We start from the raw sequence: 26,414 nt of genomic DNA on the forward strand, positions 1-26,414 counted from the left end.
AACCATTTTAGAGGCAAGGCTGTTGGTATCTCTGAAGGGGCTTCAATTACTTGTTCTTGTATGGCCCGAATGGCCGGTTTTCTCCGTTTGTAATATCTTTTAATATTATTCTCAGAAATATAGGCTCTAGAAGTAGCAGGAATGTTAATTTGGGTATTCCATTGTTGTAATAGGTCACGACCCCATAAATTCATTGCAATATTGGCTACATATGGCCTTAATTTTCCTATTTGTCCCTCAGGCCCTATACATTCAACCCATCTTGTGCTCTGTCTTACTCGAGATAGGGTTCCAATTCCCAGGAGCTGAACATTTACATTCTGAAGAGGCCAATACGGATGCCAAGATTCTGGGGTAATGATACTTACATCAGCACCTGTGTCCAGCAGGCCAGTAATAAAAATGCCATTTACACACACTCTCAGCTTAGGTCTTTGATCATTTATAGAAGTTTGCCAAAACACACGTAACTCATCTTTCTGCTCATTATCGTTTGTAACAGTAGGCATGAGGTTTCCTAATTGTCCTGACGAGGCACGTTCTCTGCAGAAACTGGAAATGACTGAACCATGTTTGCCATGGGGGCCTGTGAGGCCCCCCCTCTCACGTTTCCCGTCTGTATCAGGTTGCCTTGTCTATCTCTTGTAGACCTGCATTCATTCGTCCAATGTCTACCTTTTCCACATCTTCTACATAAACCTGAAGGCTGAGTCCTCCTATTTCTGTTATTTCTAGAAGATGCATTATTATTATTTCTGAAGATCCGTTGTTTACAATTCCTTTTCATATGACCCATTTTGCCACAATTAAAACATTTGGTATTCTGGTGTCTCCTTTTACCATTGGAAATTGCTTCTTCTACCCATGCTTCAGTGCCATAATCAAATGTATCAACATCCAGTGTATGCAAGACCCATTCTTCCAAGGGTGCTGATCTGAACCTTAAAGGCCCCAAAATCTTTTTGCATTCCACATTTGCATTTTCATAAGCCAAAGACTCAATCATTATACGTCTTGCGTCAGGGTCAGGTATCCCTATTTGCACAGCCTTAGTAAGTCTTTGTAAAAAATCACTAAAAGGTTCTCTCAGACCTTGTTTAATTGTGACAAATGATTCCATTCTCTGTCCTGGGTCTTGTACCCTGTCCCAAGCCCTTAAGGCTGCTGTAGTGCATATGGAGAGTGTGTTTTCGTCCAAATTAGCTTGTTCCTGAGGGTCAGAAAAGCGTCCTTCACCTAGAATTTTATCTAGGGAGATGTCACTTCCCTTCGCCTTTTCTTGCTGTTCTAAAAGTCTAGCCTCTTGCCTGAACAAGCATTTCCATTTTAAGTGCGGCCCACTCTCAAGGACTGCAGAGCTCAGCTGGAGCCAGTCCAATGGCGTAGCTCTGCTTGTGGATGCCCAAGACTTTAGCATCTCTTTAACAAAAGAGGAATGCATCCCGAAAGTCATGACAGCCTGTTTAATTTCTTTGAGATCATTCATACGGACATGCTCCCATGTATCTTCCTTAATGACCCTAGGGTTTCTGGAACCAATCACCTTCTCTGTTGTTATTACTGGAAAGGCAGGTAGAGCTGTAGGTAGAGCTTTGTGGAAATTGTCCTGGAGGGATTTACCCACAGATATAGTTAAAATTTGCCTTTCTACCGTTTGTTCTTCTTCATCAGAATTTAGAAATTCCTCAATCTTTTCAATTCTATTCACCATTGCCTTCTGCAATGTCTGTATCTCCTGTCCAGAATGATGTTCCAAAGCCTTCATTGAGGATTCTAAAGCATGAAGTTTGTCCATTAGAGATAAGTTCTCATCTTTGGGCATAATTTTTATGGCATAAACCGTGCCTTCTTGTATTGACAATCTTTCCGCCATTCTGTCATAAGCTTTAGACAAAATTCGATTGTCACATTCAACAGTTTTGATTTTCTCAGTTAATATTTCAGTCCCTTCAGAAAGTGACTGATGAAATTTATGATCCAAATCAGTTGTTCCTTCTTCCATAGTAATGAATTTCTCCTTAATATCAACCACTAATGTTTCAGTTCCTACAGAAAGCGACTGGAGTTTACGATCCAGATCAGCTGTTCCCTCTTCCATAGTAATGAATTTCTCCTTAACATCCACCTGAACCTTTTCTAAATTTTTCTCAGTCACCAGAGTCTTGTTAAACAAAGTTCTGTTCTCTTCCTGTAGAACTTCAAACTGATTCTTGAGAAGATCATTGTCATGCCTAATAGTTAGTAGATGTTCAACCTCTGCCTTAAGAATCCTGGATTCATCTCCAATAGTTTTTGGACGTTCAACTTCTGCCTTAAGAATCCTGGATTCGTCTCTTAAAGACTCTATCATACTTTTGTTGTCAAACCACCTAATACCAATGAAAACTACTAATCCCAGAAAGATCCATAGATGTGGGATACTAGACACCTCTTGTAAGATCTCCCACATGGCACACTCAAAAAGACTGTTAAAGTCCTGAATAGTAATATTCTCAGACATTTTATTTATAAAAGGAAAAAAAATTATCTGCAATGACTGGTTCCTGCCAGAGATGACGAAAGAGTCCACTCGAGTCCACGTGGAGAGCCGGTCTGAAACAACTCAAAACCAAAATTTATTGTTCTGCCTGAGGAGTTAGAGTGGGCAGATTTGGTCTGATTCAAAGTGACCCCTTCTGCTGTGGCGGTTTGTGTTGTAAAACCACAGATATTTTAGTTTCCATGTTCCACTCCAAATGCCAAGGCAGAGAGGGAGGAGCTAACTGCTCTGGCGTGGAGGCGAGCGGGTGGGCGGGTGAGCAGAACAAAGCGCCGCCGGTGCGGGGCCTGCGGGCAGCTCGGGAATCGCAATGGGCACTGCGGACCTGCAGTGGCCTTGGCGCTGCCCGGGCCGGGCCTGGTGGCATTACAGCGACCGTGACCGGGTGCCAGGGCGGGGGCAAATTTGCCCCAACGTTGGACTCAAAAATGTGGCGGCTTAGATTAATGAAGACAAATTGTAATAAATATTTGCACAACTTTAATGGAAAAACCAGACTCAGGAAACCAAGGTTCCCGCGGAGCACAGGAAACAGGAAGGGAAGCGCAGGCTTGTGCGCCTGCAATTTATCAGTAAATATTCGCCAGAGGCGAGTCCGCCCCCTTAGGAGCGGGCCTAACCCTACAGTATTCAACAAGAAAGCTCAGAGCATAGTTTCTGGCAAGAGAATAATATTACATTAGTATCTTCTGTGAGTTGACCAGGGGAAATGGCCCTGGAAATTTTAATTTATTCTTCCTTCTCTCCCTTCCTTCCTTTTCCCTTTCCCTTCCTCTCTCCTTCCTTCCCTCCCTCCTTTCCATCCTTTCTTCTTTTCTTCTTCCATTTTCTCTTTCCCATACCCTCTTTCTTCTTCCCTCCTTACTTCTTCCCTAATTCTTTAGGTTCATTTTATGCATAACTTTGATTTGTCACATTATTTGTGCTCATTTTTTCTCCTTTTGTTCATTCTGAATCATTCTAACTGTTGGGGAAAAATTCATGAAAATAATTTAATCCCAATATATAGTTCTATGGAGTTGGTATTCTGTAAAGCTAAAAGTCCTAGGTTCAAAACAACTATTGCCAAATCTATAATTTGAAATTGAGTTATCTGCAAAATATGTGAACCTCAGTGCAACAACCACCAAATGCAGGCCATACTTTCAAGGAAAGCTATTTCTACCTTGACAACTGGGACTTTTCAGTGGCTGATAGTGCAAGTAGTCCCACTGTGCGAGCATAAGTGAGCTTTTGTAATCTGATGTTTATAGCCTTTCTATCTATGTGACATAAACTGGTCATTGACCATTATTTATCTACTTTTGTTTTTTCAATCTACTTTTGATAGAGAACATTCTATACCCAAGCCTAAGACTTTTCTTCTGGAGCCATTATAGAAGTTTAGTTCCTCTACATGTTGTAGTGCCGAAATTTAAACTATTACTGTCACTTTTGAAACAGTTCGTTAATAATTTCCAAACATAAAGCAATGGTCACTCTTAGACAAAGATTGTATCTTCTAACTTATGTTTAAAATATAAAAAAAAATCTTGAGCTCACAGATGTAAAATATAGAATAGTGGTTACCAGACCTATGGTGTTGGGAATAGAGAGATTAGAAAATTATGGTTGAGATATTTCTTATTACTTTTTAGATAAGGTATTATGTAGCCCACACTGGCACTGAACTTACTGTATAGGTATATGATGGAGGTGGGTCTTGTATCTTATCTGTTGATTTCATTGGTTAATAATAAAGAAACTGCCTCGGCCCTCATAGGACAGAAAATTAGGTAGGCGGAGTAGACAGAAGAGAATTCTGGGAGAAAGAAGCTTAGGAGGAGTCGCCATGATGCTCCCGCTCCAGACAGACGCAGGTTAAGATCCTCTCTGGTAAGCCAGCTCATGGGCTACACAGAATATTAGAAATGGGTTAGAACAATATGTAAGAGCTAGCCAATAAGAAACTGGACCTAGCCGGGCCAGGCAGTGTTTGAAAGAATACAGTTTCCGTGTAATTATTTCTGGGTATAAACTAGCCATGCGGGCGGCCGGGTGCCGGGGACGCAGCCCTGCCGCTCCTATTTCAACAGATGGCGCCCAGACGTGATGGGCTAAATCCACTTAAAAACCTGAGAAGGCTTAAAAATAAGGGAGAGAGAGTTTAACACAGATTTTTGCTGTTTTGTTGGTGGCGTGCTGTAGAGAGATTCCTGATTCAGCAACAGCAGCAGAGAAAAAAAGCTGCGTCATTTTAAAGCGCGGCTTCCTGGGGCTATGCTGCCAGCGTGAACTCTGGCTTTAAAGCATTTCAAGGCTTTTATGGGACTGGATGTTTCTGTTCCCACTTGGGATCGGAGGAGATTGCTCTGAGACCTGCCGATGGCTCAGCGTTCCCTGCCTACACCTGGGCAGATGGCGGAATCAGGCTTAGGCAGGCGGAAGAGCATGGCGGATTCCTGCTGCCATACAGAGACGCGTTTTCAGACTGCGCAGTGCTCTGCGTGTCAGATTTGGCTGTAACTTGGATAAAAAGAGTTTCTGTGCTGCACACTCAGTCTCAAAATTAAATTGCTGATTGCGGCTCCAATGTAAACTGCTGTTTGCCTGTAACTGTGCTCAGCTCAAAAGCACCAAATGACTCTGAGGCAGGAGCGGCTGCTCCTTGCTGAACTGTGCTGATCTCAGGCAGGAACTACCGTAATTACCTTAAAACCGTGCAGTTAAGGTTTAGACTGGGCAGGACACAGGCAGTACCGTATTACCTATACATGGTGCAACTTAAGTTTTTAAGAAATGCTTAACATTTTAAGAAATGCTCCTGGATAATAAAAAAAAAAATACAGATTCACAGTAAAACAGATTCAGACACCGTTGGATGAATGTACGTAGGCTTGGGGAAAAAAAGAGAATATAAAGAATAAAGTTAATGTCTTAAAAAGAAAAAGGGTAAAGTCTTTAAAGAGACAGAGTACAGAAGTACAGATAGTTATAGATTAAGAGAAATAAAGAAAAATAAGCCACGTAAAAATGAAAAATTCACAGAGAGTCTGGATTATGTACATTGTGTTTTCTTTAAAATTTTTGACTGTGAAGGAGCTAAGTACAAAGAGACATTTTATTATATGGGCTGCTAAGCTGAACCTGCACATATGTTCTAAAGGTATCTTGACTTCAAAATTTGGATCTAAGGATATGATGCTTTGGAGAGGGTCTTCTTTTGTTTCCACAGAGGATGTGACCCTATGGATTGCATCTATCCCGGTATGGTATGATAGACCACGCCCTCCTGAAAGGTTGCTGTGAACACCCTCAAAAAATTACTTCACTCAACTGCCAACCGAGATGAACCTGACACACAGGTTACACCCTAAATGATCTGATTAACAGTGCCCCCATTCAGCAGGAAGCAGTTTGGAGAGAAAAAACTACGCCCATGTTCCCAAATATTGTTTATAAATGTTCTTTTACATTTAAAGGGGGATATGATATAGATATGAATAATTTGCATTGGTATGGATTTTAAGGTCAATTTTGTTATATGTATATGTATTTTTGAACTTGATTAAGGTATTGTGATTATGTAGTTCACTTAAAATGTAATGTATAATTAGGAAATATAGGTTGTTAATGGATAATCATTGCTAATAGTTAAGCTTGTAGTCATGTTAGTTAGATTTTCTAGATATATAGAGATATATTTCAATTAGATAGGCATTCTTCATATCTTTCAAAGACTGCAGAATATGGCATTTAAAATATTTTAATAACTTAGGACTTTTCATGACAAGGAGACACGTCTGCTCCTGGCAGCACCAGCTACTTCAAGAGGAAGATGGGCATCGAAGAGGATCCTTATGGAGTTGGATAGTCATTTGGGCAAGAAACTGCTCTTGCCTGGACTGTTGCATAAACTGGACACAGAGAACCCTCAGAGAGAGGACTGCTGAACTTGCCTAAAGGTGAGATGGTCTTTCGGGGTTCCTGATTCATGAAAGAGTCTACAAGACATTCTACAGAACACAGCAGAAAGTGACTGAACTGTCTTTAAAATTTCCTGCTTCATGGAAATGTATCTGGATACCATGGGCCTGTAGGCCGAAGATGGATGCCCCAACGGTACAGAGGAACTTTGGGTGACTGTCCAGGCAGCGAGATGTCTCTGTCATTTCTAGAGTTTTCTTATTTCTTGTTTACTTAGATAATATTATATCCTTCTGGAGTCTTTGATGGAGTTGAAGAATAAATAGTTATAGTTTTCCTTAGTTATGATAAGAGATAAAATAGATATAAATATTGTAACTGTAATTCTTACTTGATAACTGTTTTGTTATATGTAATTTTACTATGCTAAAGTTAAAGCCTTTCTTTTTTGTTTAAACGGAAAAAGGGGAAATGATGTGGGAATGATTTCTTACTAATAAAGAAACTGCCTTGGCCCATTTTATTGGATAGAAAATTAGGTAGGCGGAGTATACAGAAGAGAATTCTGGGAGAAAGAAGGTTAGAGGAGGAGTCGCCATGATGCTCCCACTCCAGACAGATGCAGGTTAAGATCCTCTCTGGTAAGCCAGCTCATGGGCTACACAGAATATTAGAAATGGGTTAGAACAATATGTAAGAGCTAGCCAATAAGAAACTGGACCTAGCCGGGCCAGGCAGTGTTTGAAAGAATACAGTTTCCGTGTAATTATTTCTGGGTATAAGCTAGCCATGCGGGCGGCCGGGTGCCGGGGACGCAGCCCTGCCGCTCCTAATTCAACAGGTATAGATTATCCTGAGCTTTCAAATAATCTTGCCTCAAACTCCTTAATTGTGGAATTATAACCATATATTATCATGGTCAGTTTTATGCAATTGTTGGATAAATTCAAGAGTTTCTATGTCCTAGACAAATACTGCACTAATAAAACTACATCCCAATGCCTGCAAAGTAAAATACTTTGTTTATATCTGATGACTAAATTCTGGATACCTACTGTACAACTTAGTTAATATGGTTAACAAGAATGTATTATAAACTTGGAAATTACCAAATTTATGCTTATATGTTTTCACAAAGAAAATAATAAAAAAGTAAATTGCAAATTTATTGGATTCAGTTAATCTTTCACAATTTATTATTATATCAACACATTGTATAACACATACATTTTGTCAGCTGTATTTTAATAATAAGAAGAATTAAATACCATTGATATAGGGAAATAAGTGAAGCTAGGAGACATACTACTTAGCAAAGTAAGTCAAACACAAAGACACAAGAATAACAAATTTGGATTCATGTAGAAATCAACAAAGAAGTGAAATGCCTCTATAACAAAAACTCAATTTTCCAATGAGAAATACAAATGTAACCAAGATATGCCATCTTTAAAATAGCAATACTAAGACAAGTTAATATACAAACAAATATGTGGAGAAAAAATAGAACAAAATATTTTTTTCCAAAATGTTGAAAGAAAAATAAAACTATATTTAGAATTTTATATCATCAAAATATTATTAAAATGAACATGAAATTAAATTATTTTAGGCAAAAACAGAAAAAAAGTATATATTAAATTTTATCAAAAGAAACATAATCTTGGAGTACATAATCTTGGGATTAAAAGAAAAGATGGCACTTTCTAAGCTGAGTGTGCTGGTTAATTTAAAACTATGTAAATTTTCAAAAGTGTGAGTAAGTTTTGCAGTCATCATTTCATACTAAAATTCCTGCACTTATGAAACCAGTGCTCAGAAAATTAGCACAGTAACATTAAAAGAAACTATTGGAAGCATCAGTTTTTGTAACAATAATGGATACATTGTAACAATGATGGATTATACAGAACCACCAGGTCTCTGATGAAAGAGGAAAAAAAAGTACTTTACTAAAATGTAATAAGAAGAAAATTGAGTCAGTAGAGGAAAAAGTCAGCTATGTCTTTTGTGAAGTGGCAGTAAAGCCACATTAAATACTTAAAACAGAATGTCGGTGTAGCTTCATGTTATGACATGGGTTTTACTGAAAGACATATTTCTGAGTGAGCTGTGATGGTGGCCTGTGGAGTCTCATACAATTATATGCTATTGCTTTTCCTTTCCTTGCACTTGCAGTAACATTTTCTTCACACGGTCATAGATCTGCTTGGTTCTCACTCCATATATGACCGGATTGAGCATTGGCGGAACTACAACATAAAGGTTGGCGAGAAGTATATGTATATAGCGAGGCACATTTCGACCAAAACGGTGTGTCATGAAAGAAAAGAGAGCTGGTGTGTAGAAGGCAAGGATGACGCAGACGTGAGAACCACAAGTGCTGAGGGACTTGATCCGAGCTTCCCGAGAAGGAAAATGAAACACAACATGTAGTATTTGTATGTAAGAAAGGGCAATAGCTACTATGTCAAACAGTAGATTACATATGGCGCATAAACCATAAATGATATTGGCCTTGACACTGGCACAAGACAGACGAGCAAGACCCATGTGTTCACAGTAGGTGTGGGGAATGATGTGATGCCCACAGAAGGGCAGTCTCAAAATTAGAAATATAAATGGAACAACAAAGATAATAGCCCTCACTAGCACTGCAAGGCCAATAATAGAAACAACCTTGTTGGTGAGGATGGTGCTGTATCGAAGTGGGTTACAGATGGCCACATAGCGGTCATAGGCCATCGCTAAGAGGACTGTTGACTCCATAAGTGTGAATTTGTGGATGAAAAACATTTGTAAAAGGCAATCTTCAAAGATGATCTCTCGGAGATTAATCCAGAAGATCCCAAGCATCTTAGGGATGGTAGCAGTCGAAAGGCCCAAGTCAATGCTAGCCAACATGGCCAGAAAGTAGAACATGGGTTGATGGAGGCTGCTCTCAGTTTTGATCACAAATAAGATGGTGAAGTTTCCTAGGAGAGCAATAATGTACACAGCACAGAAGGGAAAGCCAATCCAGACGTGAAGAGACTCTAGTCCTGGGATCCCCAGCAACAGGAAGGAGGAAGGGTGAAACTGGGTGTCATTGGGAAAGAGCATCCTATAGAAGAATGCATGAATCAGTATTCAGAACTGTGTGCTCATCCAAATGGCAGCTCTCTGGATCAATTTTTGAAACTGGAGACTTAGAGCAATTTTAAGAGATACCACAAACCCTGATCATGGTCTTCTGGAAACCATCATATCCACTTGAAATGCATTGTATATTAAGTCTTTTAGAATATTAACAAGTCCAGCACAAGTCTTGGAGGAAGGTACACACTAAAAACAAAGTAAATAAAAATAAAATATTATTCATGTATAGATGGTAATTTATTGTAAGTCACCCTTCTCTTTGAAATCACTATCCTTATAACAAATCCAAGAATTATTTTACACTAATATTGCCTTTTTTTGAGAACTTTCTTATTTTGGTCATCTTTAATAAGAAAGCATGCTTGGATGTTGATGAACTTAGGGTTCTGCTATTCCATAGATATATTACAGGAAACTAATCCAATTGATCAAATGACAGTATTGTAATAGCTAGTCAATACTCTCAGCTGACTATGTTAAGAAACATTTCGGAGATTACTAAAACTAACTTCCAGATGATGCTATGAATCAATTCCAGACACTATTAAATCACGATATAAATGATGTAGTAGAAGTTTTAATCTATTGATACATTATAAATTTGAATGTTTACCTGAGTTACACAAATTGATTAACATCCTTAAACATGTGGAATCAATATATAATCCTCCAAAATCAGTATAAAAATGATCCTTCTGAATATCTTAATATTCTGCTAAATGTAATACATAGCATCTTCAGTTCATAAGTGAAGCAGACACTGATTTTGGAGGACTAGGTCAATGCACGATTGTGTATGCAGAGAAGTGTTTAAAAATGAGAAAATACAAGGTACTACTATAATTATCTAATAAATGTTACCTACACAGCTACATATAATATATTGAACATTCTTCTTTATTAATTTTTATACAGAATGTTTTGATTATCTCTTCCAACTCCTCCAAGATTCATTCATTCCACATCCCTTCCCTCATTACTTTTGTTTTTTCTCCCCACTTCTCTATCTCTCTCTCATATATATATATATATATATGGAAGACAAGAAACTAAACTAAAGAAAACCAAGAAACAAAACCCCCACAAACAAAAATCAAAACATAAAGATAATGTAGGAATATTGTAATTGTATTATAATATAAAAAATATTAAGACAAAAATGCATTTAGTCGTTACTTAAAACTGTAAGCATAGTCTTTTCTCTATTTCCATAGATTTAAATGTAAATATTTCTATCAAAGAGCTAGGTATACCATTGGTAGAAAGATTTTCTCAGCATGCTATTGCTCCAAATTCAATCCACAGCACCTCCGTTTGTATGTATGTATGTATGTATGTATGTATGTATGTATGTATGTACATATCTATCATCTATCTGTCTGTCTATCCACATATGTACCCTATTTACCTATCTATCCACCTTCCTAGGTTATTTTTATTTTTTACCTGTCTAGTCTACTACATACTAACAGTTCAAACCATCATGATGATGGTATAGTATGATGATTTCCAATGCTGCAGATATGAAGTCTGCACCAGATTAACTGTCATAAAACTTGACTTTCTGACTAATTCACCCTATATTTGAAGGAAGTGAAGAGCAAATGTTGTTACCTTCCACAAATAATTTAAATATCTACAACTGTTCCTTGATATAGAAAATCAAGATAATTAGACAAATAAACCTTAAACTTCAAATCTATTACTATTTTTAGAATAGCATTTTTCCAAAGCAGTTTGAAGCATATTCCAAAGATATGCTATTGCTCATTAGACGTTTAGCAGAATAACTTTTCTAAAGGAACTGCATCTTCTTGTAGTGTTATATGACCTTAACTAGCCATGCTCCTAATCCTTCCTGAAGCTTCATCTTCTGCCTCTGACTTCAATAGACACTATGTCTTTTATCCTCTCTTCTATGTTTTCTCATTCCCTATATTTCCTTAAGTTAAAAAATGGGAGACTTACCAGGCTGAGCCCCAGAATGGAGTCTTGCCCTTGTTGAGTGTCATTCTGGCCTGCTTTTATCAGGGCTTTGCATTATTTCAGGAATTACCTTTCATTACCATTTCCCTAGAGCCAGTATCTTAACAAGCAGAAATCCCCATGGATTTCAGCTCTTATTCTTTCATGATCAGTGAAGAACACTATAGCTTGTGAGAAAACCAAACTAGAAAAAGGAGGGTTTTGCATAAGCACCTCTTATGAATCTGTGAATTTTTTTCTGAGCTTGCTGTATATCAAAGCAATAACATATATATACTCAGAATAAAAAAGTTAAAATTGTGTTACCCTATAACAGGAGAACAGTGGTCTGATGTTTGACAATAGGTGTCTGGCCAGTGGACACCCGAGGTTAACAAGAACTGGCCCAATGCCAGGAGTGATTTATTTATTTTTTTTCAATTTTTGGCCACTGAGGGCCCATTGATGCCAAAAGATTATAGGATATTGGCAATGCACTTACTTACCCTCCAAAACTTGACTGTAAGATCCTATTGCTGAAGATACCAAATACTTGAGCCATAGAACATGGAGATATCAAACTAGTATTGACCTGGAAGTTAATCCCTGCTTTATAGTTTTCATAGTGCTGGAATATGCTATGGGTTCTAAAAAGAAAAGTAATCATCACTCTTATATAGATATGAACCATTTGCTAGAATAATAGCTGACCTGTCAAGATATGCCTCCTGTTGCAATAGTGGCACAAACATTATGGGAGTAACTAGCCACTTTCTTATTGGATTTAAGTCATGCTCCATAAAATGAAACTCTTATCTAGAACCATTATTGAACAAGAAACCCAAGGCTAGATAAATCACAGACCCTAAGGAACAACTATTATTATTATTTTGCTTAGTGGTCATAATGTTAAACCAATTCCTACCAATTTATCATTAGATCTCCAAACTTTCAACAGAGAAGCTTCTGTTTTTAGGTGATGTTTTATAAACACAGACACAACAAAAGTTGGCCAACGTTAGAGGATAAGACTGTGGTCAGCCCTATGGAATATCTGTGCTACTGAGGGGTTAATGTGTAAGAGGGTGTGGAAGGAGTAAAGGAATCAGAAGCAGTAGATAACTATAAGTAAACAGCAGCAGGTAACTGTACATATGAGTTCAGAGTAGTTGTGACAGCAAACACAAAACTTGTGCAAACTCAAGCCAGGCCAAATCTCAGCATGGAGAAGGTAGACGGGTGGGCAACACAGCATGCTCGTGTGGTCCCTGTAGATTTAGAACAAAAGAACAGGAGATTTCGTGGAAAGACAATCATAATATGGTTTTCATCATTATTCATATACAATATAATTTTTAAATATGTGCATGTAAAATGTCAAATAAAAGATCAAAAAATTACCTAGTTCTCGGCCTTTTTTAGTTTCTATAGTTCTTTATGTAGTGTTGAGACTCTAAGGGCTTTTCTCTGTCCAGAGGTAGCCTCCCTTGGGGAAGAATACATCTATTGATTGTCTGGTACCAAACAGTCACCCCTCCCAACAAACATGTAGGTAGCATTAATCATACTCAACAGATCATATTAAGGAATATATGCTTATATGCATTAATGTATAAAATAACAACTAGTGAAAAAAGAAGCCATGAATTTGAAGGTGAGTGTGAAAGTGTATATGGGATGCTGGGAAGAAAGAAAGGGAAAGAATGAATGTTATAATTAAATTATAGTCTCAAAAATAAAGAAAAATATCACTAATGAGTAAATATCAGAAACTGAAACATATAATTGCAAAATTAAAGAAAATAGTCAGAAATATATATTGTAGTATATAGCAAAAGGGAAATTAATAATAGAAAAATAACTGAAAACATAACAGAAAATATAAAATGACAGAAGCATGTTAGAGTTCGCCTGCATAGGGCATGTGTGGCATGCCACAGTAGGTAGACGGAAGCAAATGCCGCACTACAGAGAAGAGAAATCACTTAGGGGGCAATTATAAAGTTTCTCAACCAGTCAGATTGTGTTGCTCTGACAATGATAATAATAGTGGAACTAGAAGTTTCATAGTAACACTAGATGGAAGAAAGCACTGAAGACATGCCTGCTAATACTTGCAGGCCAGACTCACTTGCCATTTGATGGAGCTAATTTAAGATAAACAAGTGCTAGATGACATGAACAAAATCATCATTATGTACAGTCACTCCCCTTCGCTCAAGCTGATTAACTACTAGAATGGAATAAATAGTTTCTCTGTTCGTTTTGGCCTATGAGAGTCCTCAGAATCTAATGAATGACTTAAACTTGATAAAAGAAGCAAAGAAAAGGCATCTGAATCCACTCATATGTGATGATTCGATGTTTAAACAGTAGCTATTGATGTTCTGCAAAGGTGATTGGTTTTTCTATTATCAAAATAAGTGACAAAAAGGAAGGCAAGCTTTGTGTTAACGTGAGTGTTGAACCCACACCTCTGTGTCATTGCCTTCCGTTCACTATTTTTACTTTGGCGTATACTACATGCCCTATACATTTCAAATATAACATGCTTTATACTTTTATACTTTTCATTGCTGTTTTGTAAATATTTTATTAGGTTTTCAATTATTTCCCTCTTTTTACCATTCCTCTTTGCTACCATCTACAATATATATTTCTTTAGATTTTTACTTTGATTCTGCAGTTAGGTGTTTTGAATTTCTGATTATATGATTAGAAGTTAGTGATACTTTTTAAGACCATTATTAAGTTACAGCCAGATTGACCATCCTCCCGTGGTCTAAAATGATGATTAGATCCTACATGAACTGACCTTTATTTTAAATTGACACAAGCCAGGATCATCTGAGAAGTGGCAACATCAGTGGAGAAAATTAATCCAGTGATTGGCCTATGGTCTGTAGGAAAGTCTGTGGGGGCATTTCTACCTGTTTGGTGGCTAATGTTGGAGGACCCACTTCATTATGGGTGGTGTCACACCTGGATTGTATAAGAAAACACAATGAAGGAGCCACGAGGAACAAGCCAGTAAACAGCATTCCTCCATTGTTTCTGCTGCAGTTCCTTCCTCGAGGTTTCTGCCCTGACTTTTCACAATGAACTGTAAGCTGGAAAGCTGAAATAGGTCATTTCTTCCCCAAGTTGCTTTGGTAATAATGGTGTTTTATTGTAGCAATAGAAACCTAATTCAGACACTGCTTGTGGGCATCCTTCAGTCCTCATGGAGATGACAGAAAATCTAATGATACATATGACTGTGGAAAGGTGAGTTTTCCAAATTATGTCACTTCAAAAACTTTGATTCTAGCCAACTATGCTCTACTGGACCACAGCCAGCACCCTGTAATCCTTTCATACTTCTGTTCTTACTGGAATGCTTCTCCTGGCTTCACAAATCCTACATAGCTTGCCTTCTTCCATCTTTCAAATTTCTACTTACATGTAATTTCCTAGTGTTCCTTCCCCTAAAAATGTTACTCAGAATTATTAGCTTTACAAACAGTATCTTCATTATTATACAGCCATCTATGTACCTAATTTGTCTTATTTTTCTACATTTTGTTAGTACTGTTGCATGTAAACAAGTATTCCTAAATTTGAAAATCAGATGCAAGACCAAGGATGTGGATTGCCTATGGGTGCAAAGATTTAATTACACTGGAATGATTTAACTCTGACTGCAGAGCTTTGTTATCTCCCAGGGTTTCCCAATGGTCTCACTCTAGAGATTGTGAGTGAAGAGAAAAGCACCTAAGGATATGGAGATCTACAACTTCTCTGGGTGCTGACGTTCCTGTGAAAACATGGGTCCTTTTCAGTGGCTATCTGAAATTAAGGAAGAGAGCAGAAGGTGAAATGACCATGGGAGGGAGGAAACACCTTCTTTTTTTTTTTTTTTTTACATAATTGGTTTCTAGCCATAAATAAAGGACATTGAGCCTATAATTCGTGATCCTAGAGAAGCTAAATAAGAAGGTGAACCCAAAGGAAAACATATAGTCATCTTCCTGGATATTAACCTTCATCAGGCGATGAAAGGAGACAGAGACAGAGACCCACATTGGAGCACAGGACTGAAAACACAAGGTCCAAATCAGGAGCAGAAGGAGAGAGAGCACGAGTAAGGAACTCAGGACCGCGAGGGGTGCACCCACACACTGAGACAATGGGGATGTTCTATCCGGAACTCACCAAGGCCAGCTGGACTCGGTCTGAAAAAGCATGAAATAAAACCAGACTTGCTGAACATAGCAGACAATGAGGAAATACCTTCTGATATTGGCAAATGGGTAAAGGAACTATCTACAAGAATTGATTGGCATAATTCTGTACATATTTGAGTAGCAGCCACTTTCATTTTTTTTTAATACAGACTTACACAATCTCTTGTAAAAGTTCTATGTCATTTGATACCTTTGATGTCCTTTCTGTATCCTGCATTTCTTCACTGACCTGAATTATGTCAATGCATTACACAACCAAGGTTTTATTTGCTTCTTGCTTTCTATTTCTCATTGTTATATCTCCTTCAAATTTTTTATAGGTTGGATAAATAGCTCTGATGCAAACCCATATTCCATAGGAAGAGAATAACAATAGTACTGATGTCAACTCTTCAGAAACTGCCCTTCACCACTTGAACCCAGTGAAACACAATACATCTACTTGCTACTTCCCCTCAAGCAGAAGATAATGCTAATCATACTGCAATGCGGTAGCCCCCAGTGATAGAAACTAATTTCTTTGTAGATGTAGATGCATATGCAAGAACGCCAGTTGGCTTATGAGTATTATCAGTTGTCTTAGAATGTCCATAAAAGATAAAATAGTGAAGAGGATCACATTTGCTAGTCCCTCTTTGATGTGGGATTCTCCTCTGTATGCTGTGAATACCATCGGACAATAAAGAACTGCTTTGACCTATAGCAGGTCAGAACGTAGCTAGGCAGGGAAAACTAAACTGAATGCTGGAAAAAAGGAAGTGGAGTCATGGAGCTGCCGCTGGAGACAGACGTGCTGAAACTTTGCTGGTAGGCCATGACCTCCGGGTAATGGACAAATTAATGGAGATGGGCTAAGTTATATGTAAGAGTTAGCCAATAAGAAGCTAGAGCTAATGGGTTAAGCAGTGATTTAAATAAATAATATAGTTAGGGTGTGGTTATTTCGGGAGTCTGGGCAGCCAGGAACCAAAGAAGCGGGTTCCCTACAACACCTGTTGACGTCTGAGAAGTGCAGCAGCTATTCCATATTTAAGTCCTCTTAGTCCTTTCCTTTGTTACATCCTAAACAACAGGATAGCCATTAACCTTAAACTTTTTAAAATAATTGATTGTAAGTGAAACATACATCTCAAGAAATTATCCTATGAAAGCCTTTCAAAATTTTATTTCATGAGTAATCTTATAGTCAGCAAAGAAAATAACCCCCTCCTGCCCCACCTCCTCCCCAACTCTTTCTTCTAAACAAACAGAATCACGGTAATGAGCAACAGAATGTAGGTTCAGTCTTTGTGTCTTTTTCTAAATGTTAAATCATTTCTATAGACAGAACTCTTTTAAATCAACCTTTTAGTCAGGTGAATGTGAGTACAAAGAAGAACTCTGGAGATGTAGATCTTCTAGATCTCTTTCCCCAAGCCCTGCAGCCACAGAGTCATCATTGCGCAAATTAGTGCTAGTTTCCTCAATAGTTGCTTCTTTATTTTTTTTATTTTTCCATTCAGTTATTTACACTTCCTTCCCTCCTCCCAGTCTCCTCCCACTCCTACACACCCCTCCTTCTTCTCCCACACTGCTTGAGACAGGGCAAGGAACCCTGCTCTGTGGGAAGTCTAAGGCACTCCCCCCTATATCCAGGCCTAGGGAGCTGTGCATCCATATAGACTAGGGTCCCAAAAAGTCAGAACATGCCATAAAAATAAGTCCCAGTGCCTTTATCAATGGCTTCTCAGTCAGCCCCCATTGTTGCCACAATCAGAGAGTCCAGTTTGACCACATGCTCATTCAGACTTGGTCCAGCTGGATTTGGTGAGCTCCCATTAGAACAGGTACACTGCCTCAGTTGGTGGACCAACTCCTCACAGTCCTGACTTCCTTGCTCGTCTTCTCTCTCCTTCTGTTTTTCAACTGGACCTTGGGAGCTCAGTCCACTGCTCTGATGAGGGTCTCTGTTTCTATGTCCATCCGTCACCATATTATCCATTCTTAAATTATTTCTAGGTTATGCTATTACAAATAATCCTGCTTGGACAGAGTTGAACAAATGTTTTTCTGGCATGAGCTTACATCTATTGGGTACGTGACCAAGAGTTGTATTGATGGGTCTTGAGGTAGAGTGATTCCCAATTTTCTGAGAAACTGCCATATTGATTTTCAAAGTGACTGTATAAACAATGGAGGAGTGTTCCCCTTACTCCACATCCTCTCCAGCATAAGCTATCATTTGTGCTTTTGATTTTAGCCTTTCTGACTGGTATAAGATGCTGTCTCAGAGTCATTTAGATTTGCATTTACCTGATGGCTAAAGATGTTGAGCAGTTACTTAAGTGTTTTTGGCCATTTGAGATTCTTCTGTTGAGAAATCTCTGTTTAGATCTGTTCCCCATTTTTTTTAAATAATGGATTATTTGGTATTAGATGTAAAGCAAAGGATAACCGTCCTATAATCCCCAAAGAAGCTAGGTAACAATGAAAAACCTAAGGGAGACATACATGGATTCCCTGGGAAGAGGAAATAGACAAGAACTCCTGAGAAAATTGGGAGCACAGGGGTGGAGGGACAAGGAAGAGCAAGAGGGAAGGCAGAATAGGAGAAGGGGAGAAGGAAGAGAACATGAGTGAACTGGATGGCTGAGGTTGGGGAAGCACAGAAAGGGAGAGTTAGGAAAGAAATACCTTGATTGAGGGATCCATTAAGGGGCTAGCAAGAAACCTGGCACTAGGGAAGTTCCCAGGAATCTACAAGAATGACCCCAGCTAAGACCCTAAGCAATAGTGGAGAGGGTACCTGAACTGGCCTTCCCCTGTAATCAGATTGATTGCTACCTTAATTGTCATCATAGAAACTTTATCCAGCTATTGATGTAAACAGATGCAGAAATCCACAGCTAGCACTGGGCCAATCTATCAGGGTCCAGTAGAAGAGAGAGAAGAGTGATAATGTGAACAAAGAAGTCAAGACCATGAGGATACCAACAGAAATAGCTGACCTGAGAAAGTGGGAGCTCACTGATGTCAGAATGACAGCTGGGGAACCTGCATAGACACAAATGAGGCCCTCTGAATGTGGGTGATAATTGTCTGGCGGGGGCCTGTGGGGTCACTGGCAGTTGGACCAGGATTTATTCCCACTGCTTGAACTTATTTTTAGAGCCCATTCTCTTTGGAGGGATACCTTGCTCAGCCTAGATATAGAGGGGAGGGCCTTGGTCCTGGATCAAAGTAATGAGCCAGACTTTGTTGACTCCCCACGGGAAGCCTTATCCTCTGTAAGGAGTGGAAGGGGATGGGGTGGGTGGAAGGTGAGGACAGCAGAAGGAGAGGAGGAAGAGAGAATTGGATTGGTGTGTAAAATAAGAAAAGGTTGTTTTTAAAAATAAATTAAAAAAAAAGAAAAAGAAAATGAAGCTCTTGAGTCTCGAGAGATGACTCAGTGGTTAAGGCTGTTTTTCCAGCAAGGAGGTTTCTGTGTTATTCCTAGCACTAACATGGTGACGAACATCTATCCATGAATCTCATTCCAGATTATCTGATCCCCTCTTCTGAACTGTGTGGGAGTTGGGTATGAAAATAGTGCATAGATTTACATTCAAGCAAATTACCCATAAACAAGCAAGCAAGCAAACAAATAAATAAAAAAAACTAATAAAGGCAACGAGGCTTCTTTTTGAAATAAAGACAACCCCATTTTGGAATACTTACATTTCATCTTAAAAGAGTTCTGAAATTCTCGGAAAAAAATCTAGTTAGGGATCACTAAGCAGAAATGACATTTGGATAGATTACTTCTTAGCAAAACAACACAATCATTTGATCCTAGAAAAGGGTCTTAATAATGATACAAGCAAGTAAGGTCAAAATTGCAATGCTCCATTTTGATGTTACTACAAAATAACAAAGTTCAAATTCTTTGAAGACTAAACAATTTAATGAACCTGTCTCTTATCTTCTTGGTTCTTACACCGTAAATAATAGGGTCCATCATAGGTGGCACAAGAAGATACATATTGGCAACAAGTATGTGTACATGTGGAGCAACTTTGTGCCCAAACCTGTGGGTGAGGAAGGAGAAAAAGGCAGGAGTATAGAACACTAAGATGACACAGACATGCGAGCCACAGGTGCCCAGAGTCTTGAGTCTGGCATCCTTGGAAGGGAGGTGGAAGACAGTATTGAGTATGAGGACATAAGAACAAATGATCAATATGAAGTCCACACCCCCAGTGAGGAAAGCAACAATGAGGCTATAGGCTCGGCGGATGCTCGTCTCAGCACAGGCAATCTTGATGAGGGCCATGAACTCACAGTACGTGTGGGAAATTGTATTAGTTTCGCAATAGGGAAGCCAGCGTAGCAAAAATGGGTGAAGACTGAGAAAGGCCACTCCCCGAAATACAATAGCCAGGCCCATTGCCCCAGTTACAGTGTGTGTCAAAATAGCTGAGTGTCTTAATGGGTTACAAATGGCCACATAACGGTCAAAAGCCATCCCTACAAGAAAACCAGACTCCATAGTTGAGCAAGAGTGGATTAGGAAGACCTGAGTGAGGCAAGCTTCAAAGGGAATCTCTCCATCATTAAACCAGAAGAGACTGAGAAGTTTGGGAACAGCTGTAGTGCACACCACAAGGTCAGCCATTGCCAACATGCAGAGGAAGAGGTACATTGGCTCATGGAGGCTGGAGTCTGTCTTGATGATGAACAGAAGAGAACAGTTTCCCACTAGTGCCAAAATGTAGCCCATGCAAAAGGGGATGGAAATCCACATGTGTGCTGCCTCCAACCCAGGAATGCCAATGAGAATGAAGGTTGAGGGATGGGCATCAGACTTATTGTATATCAACATGGTAAGTGTGAAATGTATGTGTATGTTACCTTTAAAAAGGCAATATTAATCTGAATTGAAGGCCAGCCTGGCCTATAGAGTGAGTTGCAGGACAACCAGGACTACACAGACAAACACTGTATCAAAAAACAAACACACAAAACACAAATTAATAAAAAGATAAAGAAAAAATATTAATTTAAAAATATTTAAAAGAGGGAAGTCAAGATATAGGGAGATATATTCCACAGATCTACTGGAATTCTTGTAAATATCTACATACAAATCATTTCATTATTTAGTATAATCACCTAAAGTTATAGTCAGTCTTGAAAACAGCATCACTTAAATTCAAATCTAGATTTTACTAGCAGTGAAAGCTAAAAAAAGTTTTATTACTTCTTCATTGAGATGCATTTAATTATTGTATCTTCCATGCAGTAAACAACCTTAATGCCTTTTTCTGTATATAGACTTCTCTATTTTCATTTATATATTTTTTGTATTAATATTTTTCCTTAAAAAGTAAAACCAAATGGAAATTAATGAATACATGAGAACCATGGATATAGAAAAATAAACATTAGAGTGTTATATGAGACATGAAAGGAGATATTCCACACAGAATTTATAGTTTTTTAGATGTTAGTAACTATTTTCATAAATTCCAGATGATTCAGTACTTAAACTGTTGAGACAAGAAGACCAATATTTAGGAAAATGTTTCAATGTTTTGAAATGATTGGAAGAACATTCATCCACCTCGGCCTGACTATTATTGAAAGTGATGTCAAAACTAGGATGAGAACTGAGTTAGAAGATGATCAAGGCACAGCATTGGCCTCATGCCTGCAGAAATTTGTTGGCTCTTAGGCAGTGTTTCTTGCATTAATTTGATTGGAATTAGCAGTCTCAGCTCCCATGATTTCATTTTATATATCATATTGGTCAAGCAACACTCATTCCTTTAAGTTGACTCTACAGGCATTCTATTCTATCCGAGCCATAATTAGAATGGCAAATTAGATGCCAGGAAACTGAACATTTCTCTTGTATCATTTAATATCACGCTTAGCATCATATTGCCATTTGTTGATCACATTAGTTTTGTTTTAGACTATTAGAATGCTACTAAAATCACTTTTTAAAGCAAAGAAGACCAGCCTACAATTCACAATCTCAGACAAACTAGACAACAAAGAGGACCCTAAGAGAGACATAATCTTCATGGGAATTAGAAAAAGACAAGATCTCCTGAGCAAATTAGGAGTATGGGGACCATGGGAGAGGGTTGAAGGGGAGGGGAAAAAAAGGGAGGGGAGCAGGGAAAAAAGTATAGCTCAATAAAATCAATAAAAAAGAAAAGTAATTGAAGGTGTACGGAAATATTTGCATTTATTATAATACATATGTATACACCACAGAGTGCTTTTATAATGTATTTTTATTAATCAACCCTTAAGCCCTTACCCAACAATGTCTGAACCGGAAAGTTCATAGAAGGCTAATCATTAATAATGGATTCGTGGTGGTGCATGTCTTTAATCTAGCACTTGGGAGGCAGAGACAGGCAGATCTCTGTGAGTTTGAGGCAAGACTGGTCTACAAAGCTACAGAGAAACCTTGTTTTGAAAAACCAGAAAAAAAAATAGTAGTTTAGACTCTTAGCCTGTTTACGACGTTTCCTGACCAAAGAATTACATAGTTCACTATTTTACTTACAGTGACTGCAGGAATATATATTTGTTGGGGCTTGGAAGAACTGGGCACATGTATGTGAAGAGCCCCAGAATCTCTAGGTCATGGCGTTTGTGAATCACAGCAAATATTGAACAAAAGAAGAATCTAAAAATAACAAATTATTTAAAAGTTATGTAATGATATAAAAGTTAATATTTCCAATTTTCAGTAGATAGTAGAGTCATGTTTTTTTTCCTGAGAAAAATTCATACACTATGAAATGTAAATGTCATTCATGAGTACTGATTAAAACAATTGCATAGATGAACAGTTGATAGATAACAAATCCAAACATTGATTTCAGAATCTTCATGCTAAATCCCACTATTAAATTACCCTAATTATATGGTACTATAGTGATGTTGCAAGCAACAAAAATATGAATATGAATAAAGATGCAGCCCTGTCACTGTTATTGATGGATTATGATTGATGTCCCTATTTTGGAATGTCACAAAGAATAGACTCTAAAACTTAGATCTTCTTTCGAATAAACCCCTTTCCAATGCACCCACTCAATCAGGAATGCTTAATACAACTAAGAGACACAGGGTAACTACACTCTCTCAGTCTTAGCCTTCTGCTGCTCTGGGGTTAAGTTTATGGGTGCACCTCCAGAACAATATATTTTTATTTAGCTTCCAAAATTTTATTAAAATTAAATTCTGTATATTTTGTTCTATATTTAGGGCTTTTAATATTCTTTTTTATTGAAAATATTCTGATTATTTTCTGATAAAGATTTCCTCCCTTCCAATTTCTTCCTATTCTTCTCACTTCCCCAACTCTACTCTCTGCCCTTTCTTTCTCTCTTCATAGAAAGAAAACAGGTAAATAAAGGAACAAACAAAAAACAAACACGCCAGAATTTTAAAAAGAACACACACACTGGGTATATTTAAAATTTCTCCTTTGCTATTTTTCTTACCTTTATACAGTGTAAACATTTTTCTCAGTAGAAAGTAGGAGTAGGTTAAGGAAGAAAATAGTCCAGACTATAGTATTTGCAAATGTGCAATAATTATGCTTAAAATGAGTTTCACCATAACTTTAATCATTAAATTGAAAATGAAAATAATATAAATCACAGAATGTCAAGATTAATACTAAATATTTTAATAAAAACATGCAAAATAATAAGTTAACCATTATTGTTAAAATAATGTTTAGGCAGAGTAGCCTAATGAATTGAAACTATCAGTTATATATGTACACATAAAACTCTATGCAGTAAGTCATTATTATGATACTATCTGTAGTAAATGATATTGAATTATTCATAATACTCCACTATAAGATAACTATACTTAATTACAATTTTAATATTATAACTCAGGGTAATTTAATAGTGCATGTTTCTATAAACTTATATGAACATCATATAAAGTAAGCAATAGTTTTCCAATGTTACTGGGGTATACACACAAACTTAAACACATATGGATGTATGTATATAATACAAGTACATTTATACTGAGTGTTTTATAAACAAAGAAACAAAATCTATATGGGTATGTATCCAAATTGGCACTCTGAAGTGAGTGACTGACTATAAAGTGAACAAAGATTATGTATAATTTTCCTTTATTATTATGCTTATCTTTTTAAACAGTTACAACATATTCATTGCTAGCTTAATTTCTCTGTGGCATTATAAGAAGTAAGCATGCAATGGAAACTTATGATTATAATCATCAGAAAGAAACCACAAAACAAGGTATTATCCATAAAATGGGGTTCCCTGTATTTCAAGATGTTAAGAAATTTAGCTACCATTTGAAATGTATTTCTTCCCTCCTCTTTGTATACATAATTGTCTAGTCTTCAATCTATGAATCAATGACCACATGCCATTTGTTCTTGGTGGGATTACCCATACATGAAATATTTAATACCTTCTGAGCAGAGTTGAAGACTCTATTCACATATCACCTTTGTTATGTTTTTCTAGCTTTCTTAAGCTATCATTAACACTTGCTACTAGTGTCCTTATGAAACGGCACTTATATATCTTCTACTTTTTGTCATATTGTGTTTTATATTTGGCTAATAGTTTCTCACTTAATATATCAGAGATTATCACTGATTGAAATAATACTTTTCCTTTGCTATTTTTAATGAATCAATAGGGAAAAAGAAAGAGACAGATGACAAAGAACATAATTTCAATATAATAAGACAAGCAGTTATTTATGATAAAAATATTCCATGAACCTCCTGAAGAAATCCTCAAACTACATGGCAGCAACAATTTCTTGATTATAGCATTAAATTTTAAGATATGTTGAAGGATTGTTCTCCAACAGAGTTGAATTCTACAAGTCTTTATTGATTTTTTTTCTGACTGCCTGATGGAAAAGCTTGGTAACATAGAGTAAATTTAGCTATGCTTTGGTTAAGAATAAAACCAATAATGTATAATGTTGGTAAATTATGAATCCTTGACATCTTTAAACATGAATGATATAAAGAAAATACAAATAGAGCATTTATTAGATGCTACTTTCTTACTCCCATTTTATTCTTTGTTTTAATATTTGGTGGTTGGTAACCCTACTTATGACATAGATAACTCTAGGAAATGATATTTATGAACCACAATATTTACTTGTGAATATAAAAAATGGGGGAAATTGTATTATTGAAATGTCACAAAATAAGTAATTACAGTTAGCTTATTCAAAGCTGTTGTACCATAAAATTACAAACCTGGGATTTTAAAACATTTACAAAACTTCAATCTCTACATTATACCTAAAACAATGTAGAGCAGGATTAGCAAATGAAAATGACCAAGAATGCTTTGAGAAGGAGAAAACATTGCTTAACTATCACAGACCTGTGAGGTCTGCCCAGTATATATGCTGATACAGCTTATTCCCATTTTTGTCAGTCTTCTAGGAATACTGGAAACATAGAAAAGTCATGTTCCATTTGTTCTTAGAAAAAAATTGCAGTTCCTTCTCAGTTTTTATCAAAGATATATCAAAGAATAGCTACAATTGCTTGTATGGCCATTGTAGTCTGAATGGGAACCACAAACCCGAAGGTGTTCGTCAACCCGAAGCAATTTTACACCAGCCTGCTTAAGTAACTGGCTGCTGTAAGCAGAGTCCTCACTCCCTCCTCTAGCCAGATGCTCTCCCATGACATAAAGAAAGTTACTGTGCAATCCTTACCTCACTAGACATTCTTGTGGACCAAGGTGAGTCCTTGAGCATGCCATGTGCTCTTATGACTTATAACTTTTCCATTTGAACTCATTATGGTCAGCTTCCAGCTGCTTCTGACTCCCATTGGCAGGGGAAGAGAACGACTTTTCCATGGGGTCTGGAAGAGAAACCATTGGGGGTTTGAAATTTGAGATCAGAAATCTATACAGATACTTAAAGCCAACATCTCAATAACAGCAGAATCCAGAAACAGAGATCAGCCAGACTTCAACTCTCCACTGCCCGATTCCTGATAGGATTGCTTAAGTCTCAGAACTCTTTTAAATAAAGTATTCACACATGTCTGTACTAAACATAGTCCCCTGAGAGCCCCCTGATGGAGGTGGGTCTTGTAATAATAAAGAAACTGCCTCGGCCCTCATAGGACAGAAAATTAGGTAGGCGGAGTAGACAGAGGAGAATGCTGGGAAAAAGAAGCTTAGGAGGAGTCGCCATGATGCTCCCACTCCAGACAGACGCAGGTTAAGATCCTCTCTGGTAAGCCAGCTTGTGGGCTACACAGAATATTAGAAATGGGTTAGAACAATATGTAAGAGCTAGCCAATAAGAAGCTGGAACTAGCCGGGCCAGGCAGTGTTTGAAAGAATACAGTTTCCGTGTAATTATTTCGGGCATAACCTAGCCAATGCGAGCGGCCAGGTGCTGGGAACGCAGCCCTGTCGCTCCTATTTCAACAGATGGTGCCCAACGTGGGGCTCGAACCCACGACCCTGAGATTAAGAGTCTCATGCTCTACCGACTGAGCTAGCCGGGCCAGGCAGTGTTTGAAAGAATACAGTTTCCGTGTAATTATTTCTGGGTATAAACTAGCCATGCGGGCGGCCGGGTGCCGGGGACGCAGCCCT

The 26,414-nt window shown here is 37.7% G+C and overlaps 2 protein-coding genes and 1 non-coding gene across 3 annotated transcripts; all 3 read right to left on the reverse strand.

Annotated features, from left to right (window-relative positions):
- Positions 1-8,593: 8,593 nt before the first annotated feature.
- Positions 8,594-9,547, reverse strand: LOC126493944 (olfactory receptor 52E2). The gene has a single exon (XM_050131083.1). The coding sequence runs from the start codon at positions 9,545-9,547 to the stop codon at positions 8,594-8,596; it is 954 nt and encodes a 317-aa protein (XP_049987040.1).
- Positions 9,548-19,672: 10,125 nt separating this feature from the next.
- On the reverse strand, positions 19,673-20,620 carry LOC126493955 (olfactory receptor 52D1-like). The gene has a single exon (XM_050131095.1). It carries the CDS (start codon positions 20,615-20,617, stop codon positions 19,673-19,675), a length of 945 nt encoding a protein of 314 aa, XP_049987052.1. The 5' UTR covers positions 20,618-20,620.
- Positions 20,621-26,250: 5,630 nt separating this feature from the next.
- On the reverse strand, positions 26,251-26,323 carry Trnak-cuu (transfer RNA lysine (anticodon CUU)). Its single transcript has one exon. It is a non-coding gene; the product is annotated as a tRNA-Lys (tRNA).
- Positions 26,324-26,414: the final 91 nt, after the last annotated feature.

This window comes from Alexandromys fortis, unplaced genomic scaffold (genome assembly GCF_014885135.2).
Source record: "Alexandromys fortis isolate MF-2015 unplaced genomic scaffold, M_Fortis_MF-2015_v1.1 scaffold_360, whole genome shotgun sequence".
NCBI classification, from domain to species: Eukaryota; Metazoa; Chordata; class Mammalia; order Rodentia; family Cricetidae; genus Alexandromys; species Alexandromys fortis.

What these genes read in the sequence shown, in the direction of transcription:
- LOC126493944 (XM_050131083.1), bottom strand. Translation starts at nt 9,547, where the DNA reads ATGCTCTTTCCCAATGACACCCAGTTTCACCCTTCCTCCTTCCTGTTG.
- LOC126493955 (XM_050131095.1), bottom strand. Translation starts at nt 20,617, where the DNA reads ATGTTGATATACAATAAGTCTGATGCCCATCCCTCAACCTTCATTCTC.